This window comes from Eumetopias jubatus, unplaced genomic scaffold, assembly GCF_037043125.1.
Source record: "Eumetopias jubatus isolate StellerSeaLion01/CBP00866 unplaced genomic scaffold, mEumJub1_p1.0 scaffold_17, whole genome shotgun sequence".
In the NCBI taxonomy this organism is placed as follows: Eukaryota; Metazoa; Chordata; class Mammalia; order Carnivora; family Otariidae; genus Eumetopias; species Eumetopias jubatus.
Window position 1 is genome coordinate 41,901,657 of NW_028274823.1, and position 15,233 is coordinate 41,916,889.

Here is a 15,233-nt window from a genome sequence, read left to right on the forward strand (position 1 = left end):
CCCAGATCCAGGGCCTGGTTCAATTAGCTAATATTTTATTTAGGATTTTTGGAGCTATATTTATAAATAAGATTGGCCTGTACTTTTTCATTTCCCATACTGTCCTTTTTTGGTTCTGCAATCAAGATTGGCTCATAAAATAAGCTGGGAGCACTCTCCAGTTTCCTGGAAGAGTTGATAAGGCTGGAATGGCTGATTTCCTGACTGGCAGAACTTCCCTACAGACACCCTGGGCCTGGACTTGCCTTATGGATGTTGTTTGTAAGATTTTAAACCTGTGATTCTGTTATTTGATGCTTATGGGACCATTTGAGTTTTTATTTCTTTTTGAGTGAATTTTGGAAACAAATTTTCTTAGAGATTGTTCAAATGAGCTAAGTGTTCACATTTATCGGCACCAAGTTGCTGATCCTTTTTTCTTGTTGCCTTTCTAATTGCTCATTCCTCTGTGGTTATTCTTCCCTTTCCTTCCTAATATTATTTAGTTGTGCCTCCTATTTGTTTTCTTTCCCCCTTAGCCAATCTCAACAGGTCTGTCTGTGTTATGAGAACTAGTTATTGGCCTCGGTGACCCTTTCTATGTTTGTTTCTTTCCTTCTTAAGTAATGTTCTCACCTCTTTTTCCCTCCTTCTTTCTCTGAATTTTGTTTTTGTTCGTTTTTTGTTTGTTTGTTTGGGGTTTTTATGTTTCCATTTTTGTTTGTTCATTCTAACTTCTTGATCTAAAGGTTCTGTTCATTAATTTTAAATGTTCTTTTTTCTAATATATATACACTGATGACTATAAACTTTCCTCTAAATCTAGCTTTCACCAGCACACCGCCCCCCCACAGTGCTTTGTTATATGCAGTGTTATACAGTGTGTTCCTTTCATTCAGTTCGAAATCACTCCTAATTTGAATGATGAGCTTCATTAATCCTCTTTATCCCACTGTCTTTGTCAAAATTCAGGCTTCAAAATCTTCTATCTGGATTTCTCGAGCAATCTCACAACCCATTCTCCCTTGCCTTGGGCTCCTGCCACCAGAGTAATAGGCGTAAAATAAAATTCTAACATGTCATTCTTTTCTTAACATGCTTAGGTATCAGGAGTTTCGCAAAACTTAGCAATAACCTAAAACTTATCCATAAAGCCTTTAACCTAATAATTCAACATTGATCATTTATTCAAAGGAAATAGTTTTTAAAGCAGGGGAAATGTATGCACAGAACAACAAAACAACATTTATTCAAAACAACAATATGGGGGAAAATCTAAGACTTTGACAACAGGAGAATGGTGAAGAAACCAGGAACTTGCTATAAGACAGATATTATTCTGATTCATAACAAATCTTGTAAAAGCCCATAATAAATGTTTTTAAATGTGAAGTTCAGATCTTTATTTAACAAGCATTATTAGTGAGGGTCATTGAAGGAGTAGTGATGGAGAGTTGAAGAGTATTGCTTGCTGGGAGACTATGAGATTAAGAAAGGGCATGATATGATGGAGGGGACCTTGAATTCTTGATTGGACGGGTCTCACGAATGCACTTCTGGACTAACAGTGACTTGGTGTGCAGCAATACAGCACAGGTCATAAGGGCTTTCCTAGCACTCATGTGTTTCTAGTTTTAAATACCTCCCTCCTTTATTCTCTGGCCCCTTGTGTGTTTCTCATCTTCCTTTCTCAAGCCCTTTTCCTCCCCATTTTGCCTTTCCATGGACCAGGGCTGTGTCTTTGCCACTGTCTGGTTCTTAGAGTCCCAGACTTTGGGAGATGAGCTCTAGGGGGGGTTTCTCCCTGTCTCTCCATCTTGTAATGAGATGTAGTATTTACTCTTAACACAGGAGAATTTGGAACTGGAGTTCTGAGGAGAGAGTAAGGGTTGTGCTAGTGACTTGCTTGGCCGATGGTTTCTCTTCCAAAGGCATAGGCTCCAGAGCTTCCTAACATAGTCAGATGTGAGGAGCAGACAAGTGTCTTTTCCCTTTCATTAAAAGTATCTTAACCAAAAAAGAAAAAAGAAGAGTCCATAATAAGTATTTTTAATGTCTGTTATGTGAGAAAAGGCAGGACTTAAAATATATCTACACTATGATCATGACTATGATATAAAAATATGTATATTATGCATAGAAAGTACAAAAAAGCAATGCCTTAAAAGTTGACAATGGTCAACTTTTCTGCAACTTTAAATATTTAAAATTTAAATATTCTATAATAAGCATGTATCATTTTTTAAATTAAGAAAATCCATTTTTTGAATCCTTCTAGAACTGGCTAAAGCACACGTCCTGTCATGCAGCCTAGCATCTCCCACCTGTCTCAACTTCCTCCCCGTCCACCCTCACCTCTCCCTGCAACAAAGAGCCCTGCAGGCACCCTCCAAGCCACTTGCTCTCAAATCCCCATGGTTGTTCCCATCCCTCCTGTGTGCAAATGGCGTACACTCCACCTGGAATGTTCCCCCACTGAATGCATTCTGCCTAACTCAGCCCCAGAGTCCCTGATCTGCAAATCTGAACGGACTGTGCTCTCACCCCACTCCCCTGATGCCTGTGCCTGTCTCGCCGTGATGTCTAGCACATTGTAGTGTCACCTTGGTCATGTCCTGGGCCCAGGCAGCTGTGTCAAGAGGCTGGATCCTGGTTATCAGCAGACAGGACATGGCCAGTGCCTGACCCCATGGGCACTCTGGAAATGGTGCTTTGTGACTAGAGCAATCCACCCGAAGTTCTGTGCAGTACCCCTTACTTAGGCTCAGGCCTGCCCTCAGGGTCTCTCAGTCAGCACTTTCAAGAAGTATTTGTCAACAGCAAAGCACCATCTAAAGGAATTGGGGTATATATATCTTTAAGCCCATATATATATATGGTACCCTACAGTTTTAGAATCCGTTCCCAGATACTATCTGGTTTGACCCCGGCCTGTGAGGGAGAGGTGATGCTTCTCATTTCACACACAAGAAGACTAGAACTCAGAGAAATCAAGAGACTTGCCCAAGGCCACACAGCCCATTGATGGTCTCTTATTAATTACAAACCCAGGCCTCTGGGCTCCAAAGCCTTTGAGGTTTTCCCTCTCACCACCCTCATGACTACTGAGGAAGCTGGCCTGCTGAGTTTAGAGGAAGCTCCCGATGTTCTTTACCATCACACACACCCACTCCTTCGGGGCTAATGTCCAGTCTCCAGTTTACCTCAAAATTGCAGAGGATGTGTTGAAAGACGCCAACGTTGGTGACAGCAGATGACCCGAAGCCTAGTTCTGCAGTGCCAGCAATCGAGAGGATGAGCTGAAAAATTCGATGGTTTAGGAGAGAGGTCTTTTTCCTCAGGAGAAAAGCCATTATCTGAAAAAGTTAAAACACAGAGCAATTTCCTCGTGAATGCATCATTAGAACTCTTTCTCCTTCACCTGCTTGTGCCCACCAGCACCTGTTGTCAGCCCAGCCTGCAAGCCCTCTGCTCTCTGGTGCTACCTCCTTCATTCCCCTATTCTCAGTGGAAAACCACATACCAACTTCTGTGGCTGCTTCCCACCAGTGTCCACTTTTCTGTACTTGTGTACTTGTGTGACTTGACCTCTCACTAGGGACCCCCTGCTTCTTCCTGAAAATCTCCCCCTGTGTTTCCAGAATGCCACTCTCTCTTGGTTTCCTCCTACATTTCTTTCTTTTTTGTTTTGTTTTTTTTTTTTTTTTTTAGTTTCAGAGGTAGAGTTTAGTGATTCATCAGTTGCATATAACACCCAGTGCTCATTACATCAAGTACCCTCCTTAATGCCCATCACCCAGTTACCCCATCCCCCCTACCTTGCCTCCAGCAGCCCTCAGTTTGTTTCCTAGAGTTAAGAGTCTCTTATGGGGGCTCCTGGGTGGCTCAGTTGGTTAAGCGGCTCCCTTCAGCTCAGGTCATGATCCCAGGGTCCTGGGATCGAGCCCCACGTCTGGCTCCCTGCTCAGCGGGGAGCCTGCTTCTCCCTCTCCCTCTGCCTGCCACTCTGTCTACTTGTGCTTTCTCTCTATCTGTCAACTAAATAAATAAAATCTTTAAAAAAAAAAAGAGTCGCTTATGGTTTGCCTCCCTCTCAATTTTCATCTTATTTTATTTTTCCTTCCCTTCCCCTATGTTCATCTGTTTCTTAAATTCTGCATATGAGTGAAATCATATGGTATTTGTCTTCCTCTTACTGACTTATTTTGCTCAGCAAAATACTCTCTAACTCCATCCATGTCATTGTACATGGTAAGATCTCATTCTTTTTGATGCCTGAGTAATATTCCATTTAAAAAATACACACACACACACATATACATACAAACACACACACACACACCACATCTTTTTTCTCCATTCATCTGTTAGTGGACATCTGAGCTTTTTCCATATTTTGGCTATTGTGGACACTGCTGCTATAAACATTGGGATGCATGTGCCCCTTCGAATCATTATGTTTCTCAACCTGTTTGCAGTATGTCAAAGCTGTAATCATCAAGACAGTATGGTACTGGCATAAAAACAGACACATAGGTCAGTGGAACAGAATAGAGAACCCAGAAATGGACCGTCAACTCTATGGTCAACTAATCTTTGACAAAGATGGAAGGAAGCCAATAGAAAAAAAGACAAGTCTCTTCAACAAATGATGTTGAGAAAATTGGACAGCCACATGCAGAAGAATAAAAATGGACCATTTTCTCACACCATACACAAAAATAAACTCAAAATGGATGAAAGACCTAATGTGAGACAGGAGTCCATCAAAATCCTAGAGAAGAACACAAGCAGCAACCTCTTTGACCTCGGCCACAGCAACTTCTTGCTAGACATGTTTCCAAAGGCAAGGGAAACAAAGGCAAAAATGAACTGTTAGAACTTAACAAGATAAAAAGCTTTTGCACAGCAAATGAAACAGTTGACAAAACTAAGAGACAGCCTACAGAATGAGAGAAGATATTTACAAATGTCTTATCTGATAAAGGGCTAGTATCCAAAATCTATAAAGAACTTATCAAACTCAACACCCAAAAAACAAAAAATCCAGTCAAGAAATGGGCAGAAAACATGAGCAGGCATTTCTCCAAAGAAGACATCCAAATGGCCAACAGACACATGAGAAAATGCTCCACATCACTCGGCATCAGGGAAATACAAATCAAAACCACAGTGAGATACCACCTCACACCAGTCAGAATGGCTAAAAAGTCAGGAACAACAAATGATGGCGAGGATGTGGAGAAAGGGGAACCCTCTTACACTGTTGGTGGTAATGCAAGCTGGTACAGCCACTCTGGAAAACAGTATGTAGGTTTCTCAAAAAGTTGAAGATAGAGCTACCATATGACCCAGCAATTGCACTACTAGGCATTTATCCTCCTACATTTCTTTGTGTTCTTTCTCATTCCCCTTTACCAAATTCTGCATTTATAACCATCCCATCAATGTTGCTGTGTCACCAGGAAGCCACCACATCCCCACGAGCCCAGCTGCACCAGCATCTCACTTTAGGCTGCAGCCACGTGATGCGCCTTTCTGCTATGTCAGGCTCAGGGAAGCAACAACATATAAACTTCCATACCATAATGGAGGCACTGTGATCCCAGTGTCCCACACCCATCTCAGAGACTAATGAGAGGGATCCCACCTAGCTTTATGTCTCTGTTGACCTCAGTCACCCAAAAGTCAGGTTACGTACCCATCTACTGGCATCCGGGTTCTCACCCATCTTATCCACAGCTCAATTCCCTAAGCTTGGATCTGACACCATCCAGCCATTCTCCCTGTCTTCCCAGATATCCTCTCCAATCTGCTATTTGGAAGTCTTGCTTGCTGCTATAGACTGCATGTTTGTGTCTTCCCAAAATTCATGTGTTGAAACCCTATCCCCCAATGCAATGTTATTTGGAGGTGGGTCCTGTGGGAGGTAGTTAGGGTTAGAGGGAGTCATGAGGATGGAGCTTCATGGTGGGATTAGTGCCCTTGTAAGAGTCACAAGAGAGCTTGCTCCCTTCTCTGATCTCTGTCATGTGAGAATATAATGAGAAGTTGGCCATCTGCAATCCAGAAGAGGGCCCTCACCCAACCCAACCATGCTGGCACTCTGATCTTGGACTTCCCAGCCTCCAGAACTGTGAAAAATAGCTCTCTGTTATTTATAAGTCAGTCACCCAGTCTGTGGTATTCTGTTAAAGCTGCCCAACTGCCTAAGACAGTTGTGATCAGTGAATACTATCTTTTCAGACTGCTCCAGTCACTTCTTAGATATATCTGAAATCTGACCACTCCCCAGTCCCCTACCAAGACATAATTAGGATGGTTGAAAGTTGCTTGAGAAAAATCACACATACAGGCTGACTGGTTTCACTTTGCAGTAATAGTGTCAAATGCCAAAGCAGTCCTCATTTGGCCTCGTGATCCAACTCTGTTTTTCTAGTAAGCTGGTTTTCTTCATCCTAAAGATGAGGATTTCATCTCTTCTCCTCTCTCCCCAACCTCCCTTCACCTCCACCACCAACTTCACACTCTGCTGAGAAGACAGAACCCATCAGACACGAACGCTCTCATCTTTCCATACCAGATCGACTGATGCCTGGGTTGCACTCCTTCCTGTCATAAGTAGGGTCTCCATCCACGTGGCCCCTGGAACCCACCACTCACCTTCTTGAGAACATGGCTCCATGGGACAGCTCTTCTCTCCTAGCTGCATCCATATCTCTCTCTCTCTCTCTCTCTCTCTCTCTCCCCCCCCCCGTCACATCTTCCCACCGACAAAAATGCTCTAGTATTTCTCATCTTAAAAAGAACCCTCCCAGGATGCCTGGGTGGCTCCATCGGCTAAGGGTTTGCCTTCAGCTCAGGTCATGATCCCAGGGTCCTGGGATCAAGTCCCATATCGGGACTCATCCATATCCCTACTGCCTGGCACAGTACCTAGCTCTTAGGAGGTACTTGGTCAATATGAACTGAGTAAATAGATTCCATTCATGGGCCACTCCTTGTCTCTACCATCTCTTTCTTCCTGAAAAACTCAAGCAACATGGTCCTACATGTGATGTTGGCCACCTTTGTAGCTCTGTAGCACATTATCTCTCTCAAGGCACTCTGCTCAGGCAGAGAAAACACTCACTGAGAATTCACAATGCGCCAGGCCCTACACTTAGCGGTGGGGAGGCCACAGTGAGTGTGAGTGAGGGTTCCAGATCTCCACGAGACCGGAGTTTCTGGGAAGATAGCTGGAGAACATTCAAGTCACAGAGAGCATGGTAGTTCTGGAAGAGAACCTCAGACACTTACTGCATTCAATGTGTACTAAAATTATCTTGGTATTTGTCTTTTTTTGTTGTTTTTTTAATTTTTTTTTAATTTTTTTGGTATTTGTCTTATTTTATCCTTCTAGATAAACCCACGAGAGCAGGAAGTGCTATATGTACCTTTTTGGAAATTCTCACAATAATTGCCAAAATCCCTAGTCACAGCAGATCTGTATGAGCTGAAGTGGAACACATCCCATTAATGCTGCTTTTAACAACATGGTCAAAGAAAACTTTTACTATCCCCAAAGCCCCAAATCTTGAGTTTAATATAAACCCAGACACACCCATTCACTTATTACCAAAATATTTACTAAGTATCTGTTTGGTCTCAGTAATATACTGGCAAAGAATAAGGAAACACCCAGGCCTTTAGACAATTACAGTCTCACAGAGATGAGCAGTCATAATTACAGCACCGGGTAAGAGCAATGAGAATGGGCACATGCCTGGTGCCAAGGGCAGCCAAGAGATGGCCACACACTCAGCTCAGGGCTTAGAAGAGAGATCCCCTTTGCCATTTGAGCTTGACCTGGGGAAGAGAGGGAGATGGTACTCCAAGCCCAGGACATAGGTACACAAAGTAATATAATGCGGTTAGCAATCCATGACCATGCAGGGTTCAGGGAGGAAGGTGCATTGGCTGGACAGGAAATGGGGCTAAATGGGGCTGGAAGGACAGGCTGGTGGCCAGTTTTTAAAGGTCTTTAGAATCCAGTATAAGGAGTTTGGGATATTATATCAGTGACTGGGTGCCTTTGAAGGGTTTGCACAGGAAAAGAGGTATCATCAGGTCTATAATGTAGAACTGTGACGGGTATCAATGAGATTTGAGGGAGAAGCAGAAGGAATGGGCCACTGTCCAGCTGTGGCCACAGTCTAGGTGAGGGGGCATGTACCTGAGAAGCTTTCTTCTTCTCAGACCCTGACTTGGGGGCCAAAGAGACAGGGAGGCATTCTCTTAGCTCCTATTGTACCAAGGAACCACCACGGCCTTTGTACCCTAGTGACATTGTCTAGACTTTGACACTAGTCCTGTCCTTCATGATTTTCTTCCAGCCATGCAGGAAGGTACTCAAGGGCAGTGAACATGTCTCATGTGACCTCGCAAATAGTAAACAGCACTAACAATCACAGTTACTCTGAGCAGGCACTCTTCTAAACACTCAGCATGTATTAACTCACTTAATCATCACAGCCCTACAAAATAAGTGCTTTTATTATACCCATTTTACACATAGGAGATTAAGAACAAGAGATGCCTGGCACTTACAGAGCCCTTATTTTGCAGATATAATGCTCAACCCTCCACTTGAATTAAATGATCTAGTGCTCACTACAACCCCATGACACAGGTTGTGAGATAGTGGGTGAGGATGGAATCTATTTACTCAGTTCATATTGACCAAATATCTCCTTAAGATAGAGATATTAAGGAAACTGAAGCAGAGAGGGTAAGTAACTCATCCAAGGTTACACAGCAAGTTTGAGGAAGAGGCAAGATTCAAACCCAGCACCCTGGTTCCTCTGCCTGGGCTCCTAGCTATCACATTAGGTGCAAAGTAGGTGGATCACCAATGATTCCTGAATTCAGTGAAAGTTACAGGTATACAGGTGAGCACCCCCATTCTGATCAAAGTCCCTCTCTGCCTGGCCATCACATGGCCCCGTGCTGTGGTGACACTGGCTTTAAGAACCTTCCCTGTTAGTTTCCCTTCTCCAGAGGTTACCCTGGAGGGAAAGTTCCCTAGGGCCAGTGAAGCTCTTCTCTGCTCCTAGGTAATGATAGCCCCTTGGGGAGTTACAGGCTTGGATGGGAGGGTGGGATTACCTGGTACCCATAGATGTGCTGCATCAGGCGATCACACATGACATTGCTGGTCAGGACAGAGTGCAAGACTTTCACAGCTGCATACATAGTGTGGTCATCTGTCGCTAAGGAAATGAGGCCCAGGAGGATGGCTGGCCCGCCAATGAAGTCCAGGCTGCTGGCTGCTGGGATGGAGTGGAACACCCTTATGCCTGTGCCGGACAAAGGGGCATTCCATCAATACATCGCAGGTTCAGGGCAATGGCAAGTCCCCTGGAAGCCCGCACGGGCAAAAGAGCTGCAGGTGCCAGTGCCACTGTCCACTCACAGTAGAGAGGCCTGTGCATCTGGGACAGGCTGGGAGTGGGAGGAAGGGTGAGGTTTGAAAGTCTTAGCTCACTGAGAGATCCTGCCCTGCGTTCTTCCTGGGTCACCAAAAGGCTGAAACAGCCCAGAGGATTTCAGATCACTGCCTCTATCTCTGTCCGGAGTGCTGGGTGAGCCACAAGCTCTCTGAGCCTCGGGCCACTGGTGGCTCAGACAACCCCGGGCTCTTGTCTGCTCTCTAGATCCTGTGAGACTGCACCTTGCACCAACCTCCTGCTCTGCTCTTGCCCAACTGCACAACAAGCAGCAGTCACCGGCTGTTGTTTTTACCCAAACAACCACAACCATCGCCTCTGTCAAAGGGCCCCACCGTGCCCACTAGATAGGCTCCATTGTGCATAGATGCCAGCCTGGTTAAGCTGAGTTCACTAGCAACTGCCAGATGTGGCAAGGTGAACTGACCTCTATGCAACGTGGAAGGCTAACTCTCCAACAGGACTAAATCTCCAACTCTCACCCTCACTGGATAGCCGTTCAGAAGTCCAGGCTACACAAGCAATGACAGCCACATGCCCATCTTCCCAAATAGTAGTAAAAGGTCAAAGCCTGACCTACCTAAATGGCCCACAGCCACAGCTCCCACGGTTCGAAGAGGACCCGAGAAGTGGCCAGCACAATTTCTTAGCAAGAACACAGGCATGGCATTGTCACGGGATGAAATGTTCATCTAGAGAAATGAGCAACAATTAGTCCAAAGAAACATGCTGGAAGGGAAGAGCTTTTATTCATGAGGTCCTGGAGGGCAGGCACCCCAAGTCCCGGTCCAGTGTTGGCCCTCAGTAAGAGAAAGTCAGTGAATAAATAATAAATGAACCAATGTCAGGGAGACTGAAGCCAAAATTTGGTTTCCCATGCCCCACTACCCAGGCTGTGGCTCAGTCATGTGGGAAGAGCTCTGGTGGCGCAGTTGAGCCACAGATGTCCCACACGTCACAATGAAGAGCTAATGAGGGTGAGGTGGACCCAAGGACATGTGGAGGTGGAACGGAGCCACGAAAGCCAGGCTGCCCCCTTCCCAGTCCAGGTTGTCTAGACTCTGCAAGCCTTGGCGTCACTGGTCTCAGAGGGCTAGGCAGATGGGAGTCCGGGGTACTCTGTGGGTAAAGCACAGCTGTGGTGCTCAGCAAGACCTCATCCCTTGTTTACTGAGCCTCTTCAGTAAAGGGAGATGGCCCTCTGTCTGTGAGAGGGGAGAAAATGTAAACAAATCGGCCCCAATTCATCAGCATTAAGCAAGAGAGCACTCTCTGCAGGAATTAGGAAATACTTCATCTAATGGCATCTTCATCTACATACATGTCTGCTTGCTGTTTTGCAAGTTTGCTGTTTAAAATAAACAGGGCAACTCACAGAACATTTTGCAGGGTTGGGGGGTCAGTAGCGTCCAGAAAAGAGAAGCTCAATAGTGTTTTCAGTGTCTCAAACGTTTTTCAAACTCCATTTGTTCCTGTTCTCCAGTGAAGAATAAAGAGCACCTACTTTCTCCTCTGAGCAATTATAAATAAAAGGTTTAGTCTCAGGGGACGCTAATGGGTGGGGAGAGGCATATGCTATTTTAACAAATGAAATGGGCAGCACGCCTGTGTGCATCTGTCTCCACATGCACAAACATGAATTAGTGTTCACTTAAGCACTGAAAGCTGAAGCAAGCTATGAGATCATGATTCCAAAAGGGGGCAACAAGTGAAGGCAAAAGTCATACCTCTTTGGCAATCAGGCGGCTGTCCACCTCACTGTAAGTGTTTCTGATGTCTGTAACACTGGTGATGGAGGAGCTGGCTAGGTGAAGGCCAAAGGAAACCCTTTCCTCTGCAACCAGGGCCGTCACTTCTATATCAGGGTCCACTCCTAAAACAACACATCTTTGATCATCTCTACTCTCTTTACAGAAAAGAAAGTACAAGCTCAGTAAAATAAATAGCTATGGCTATATGGCGAAGCTATCATTGAGAGACTGTCTTATGTTGTTATATTGTATGTTTGTATGTTGTATGTTTATGTCACATGCTTGCCCCTATCAGTGCTTCTCTGACACTTAACAGAAAACTGTGGATAAATCTCACAGGATTAACCCTACTATAAAATAAAGGCATTCAAGGTGTGAAATCACTAAGCTTGAAGCATCTACCGAGGAGATGATATAACCTCACCCTCCAAAACCAAAATGCTGAGTGATAAGAAAGCTGACTTATTAAAAAAGAGAGAGAGAGACTGGGCTGAAAGCCCTAAGATTTTCAACGAGCCAAATGTCATGGTGAGCTTGGAAAGAGCACCCTGGTCCCTGGGTCAAGGAAAGCCATGCATGCTCCTGGAACCGCATGGCCTGAATAGCCAGTGGGCAAAATTTTGGCTCTAGACTTTACCTCATCGCCTGGCTCTGGCCAGTGCCATCTGCCAGAGGAAATGGAAGCTTGAAGAAGACATGGGGCCTGGAGACAGAAACACTCTACAGTGCTCAATCGCCCTTCACTATGCACAAGTCTTCTGTACATAAATTCATTCATCATTCTTCCCAGATGGGAGCTGACCCCCTTGACTTGATAGAGCACAGAGAACAGTACTCCCTACTTGAACAGCCAGCAATCAATAATGGAAATGTGGATGTGTTTGTCTGCCTGTTTAATAATTGAAGACAGAAGTATACTTTAGTTAAAAAGCTTCTTCATTAAAAGGAATGTAACTTATTTATCGCATTCTCTTCTCTCTTTCTTTGCTCCTGGTATTACCTACCCATTCTCCTCCATTATGTGCTTTGGAGTGGAAATCTAAAGGATATTGTCATTTCCTTTTCTGTGACATATTCTGTTGGGTTGTAAATTTATAATGATCCAATTACAAAGGTCTTCCCTAATGACTAACCTATGCTGAGTTTATTCTTTATAAATATGCTATAAATAACTGGATGTCCATTTAAAAAATAATACCAGCGAGATCATTATAAATCAAAACACTCCATACCTTGAGCATGCACAGCTTGGAAGTTACCACAGTATCTTGGGCCAAGTTTGTTAATAACTTCCAGAGTGTCCACTGAGATGGCTTCTTCAAAGAGGTATGTAGGGCCAAGACGCCATATTAATGACGACTTTTGTTTCCAAACTTGAGGGGTAGCGATATATCCATAAACATCCACAAATGAAGATGGATCCATTGAAAGGAAAGGCCCTGGTAAGGCCTGAATATACAACATCTGTTGAAATTAAAAGGATGGAGGTAGGGGGAAAGGGAGAGATTTAACCTCAGAATTAATCAAATAAACACCCGTGGATATAAAATTATATACCTTATTCCCTAAAAGTAAAAGCTTCTTTTTATCTACAAACATTAAAAAGCTCACTCTCAAAGCTGAGAAACAATGCAGGAAAACAGTTTACAAAATGCTGGTGGGAGTGAAAAACTGACACCGTGCCTCTGGAAACAAATTTGATGAGGAATATTAAGAGCCACTAAAATGTTTATCTTTTGTATTCCAGTCATTCCACTGAGAACCTAAATGTCCAGTATTTGCACATCCATTAAGTTTTATGTACTAAAATAATTACAGACATATCCAATTGGAAAGGAAGAAATAAAATTATCTCTATTTCCAGATGACACGTCCATGTGGAAAATTCCAAAGAATCTACAAAAAAAAAAAAAAAAATGCCTAGAACTAATAACAGTTCAGCAAGGTCACAGGATATATGATCAACATACAAAAATCAATCACATTCTACAGGCTAATAATGAACATGCAGAAACTAAAATTAAAAACACTATCATTTTCAATTGCTCAAAAGAAAATGAAATATTTAAATAAAAAATGTATGAAATCTACATACTAAATATTCAAAAATGACAATGAAAGAAATCAAAGAAGACCTATATAAATGGAGAGGCATACCATATTCCTGGATAGGAAAACTCAACATAGTAAATATATTATTTCTCCCTAAAATGATCTATAGGTTAATACAGTTCCTAGCAAAATGTCAGCAGGCTTTTGTAGACACAGACAAGCTAATTCTAAAATTTATATTTGAAGGTACAAGCCCTAGAATAACTTAAACAAATAGCTTAATTCTTCTTTTTCAAAAAGAAGAGTGATTTTGATTATCTTTTTTGAAAGAGAAGAATTAAGTGGGAGGCGCCATTCTAACCAATATTATTATAGAGCTTATTACATAGCTACAATAATTAAGATAGTGTGGTCTTGGTAGGGGTATAGTCACATAGATCAGTAGAACAGAATATAGAATCTAGAAATAAATCCATACAAAAGTGCCCAACTGATTTTTGATGAAAGTTCAAAAGCAATTCAGTGGAGGAAGGGTAGCCTCTTCAACAAATGTTGCTGGAACATCTGGACATCCATGGGCAAAGAAATGAACTTCAGCCTAAACTTAACACTTCCTACAAAAGTTAACTCATAAGAGATAACAAATTTAAATGTAAATCTAGAAAACTTTCAGAAAAAAACACAGAAGAAAATCTTCTGGATCTAGGGCCAGGCAAAGAGTTCTTAGACTTGACACCAAAAACATGAGTCATAAGAGGAAAATCTGATGAATTATACTTCATCAAAATAAAAACTTTTGTTCTGCAAACTCCTATGGGAAAGAAGATGGAACACAAGCTACTGACTAGGAGAAATTCTTTGGCAAATCACACATCAAAGGACTAGTATCTAAGGCCGAGCGATGTTGAGCACTTTTCATGTGTCTGTTGGCCATTTGGATGTCTTCTTTGGAAAAACGTCTGTTCATGTCTTCTGCCCGTTTCTTGATTGGATTATTTGTTCTTTGGGTGGTTGAGTTTAAGTTCTTTATAGATTTTGGATACTAGCCCTTTATCTGATATGTCATTTGCAAATATCTTCTCCCATTCTGTCAGTTGTCTTTTGGTTTTGTTGACTGTTTCGTTTGCTGTGCAAAAGCTTTTTATCTTGATGAAGTCCCAATAGTTCATTTTTGCCCTTGCTTCCCTTGCCTTTGGCAATGTTTCTAGGAAGAAGTTGCTGCAGCTGAGGTCAAGGAGGTTGCTGCCTGTGTTCTCCTCTAGGATATTGATGGACTCCTGTCTCACATTTAGGTCTTTCCTCTCCATTTTGAGTCTGTTTTTGTGTGTGGTGTAAGGAAATGGTCCAGTTTCATTCTTCTGCATGTGACTGTACAATTTTCCCAACACCATTTGTTGAAGAGACTGTTTATTTTCCATTGGACATTCTATCCTGCTTTGTCGAAGATTAGTTGAGTAGGGGGTGAGAGGGATGGGGTGGCTGGGTGATAGACACTGGGGAGGGTATGTGCTATGGTGAGCGCTGTGAATTGTGTAAGACTGTTGAACCACAGACCTGTACCTCTGAAACAAATAATACATTATATGTTAAAAAAAAAAAGAAGATAGTAGGAAGGGAAAAAGGAAGGGGGGGGATTGGAGGGGGAACCATGAGAGACGATGGACTCTGAGGAACAAACTGAGGGTTATAGAGGGGAAGGGGGTGGGGGATGGGTTAGCCTGGTGATGGGTATTAAAGAGGGCACGTATTGAATGGAGCACTGGGTGTTATACGCAAACAAGGAATCATGGAACAGTACATCAAAAACTAATGAGGTAATGTATGGTGATTAACATAACATAATAAAATAAAATTTTAAAAAAAGCACTAGTATCTAGAATATATAGAAAACCCCCTAAAACTCAAGAGGAAAAACAATCAATCTAATTAGAAAATGGTCCCAAGACATGAACAGATATCACTT

The 15,233-nt window shown here is 42.9% G+C and overlaps 1 protein-coding gene across 9 annotated transcripts in view; it reads right to left on the reverse strand.

Moving 5' to 3' along the window:
• Positions 1-15,233, reverse strand: part of WDFY4 (WDFY family member 4) — a 295,199-nt gene that overhangs the window by 192,440 nt on the left and 87,526 nt on the right. For all 9 annotated transcript variants that reach the window (XM_028098639.2, XM_088020233.1, XM_088020234.1 and 6 more), the window contains exons 20-24: positions 12,451-12,682; positions 11,195-11,340; positions 10,048-10,159; positions 9,127-9,317; positions 3,183-3,335 (exon numbers count right to left, since the gene is read on the reverse strand). In XM_028098639.2, coding sequence (XP_027954440.1) covers positions 3,183-3,335; positions 9,127-9,317; positions 10,048-10,159; positions 11,195-11,340; positions 12,451-12,682 — 834 coding nt within the window. The remainder of the gene's footprint in view (positions 1-3,182; positions 3,336-9,126; positions 9,318-10,047; positions 10,160-11,194; positions 11,341-12,450; positions 12,683-15,233) is intronic.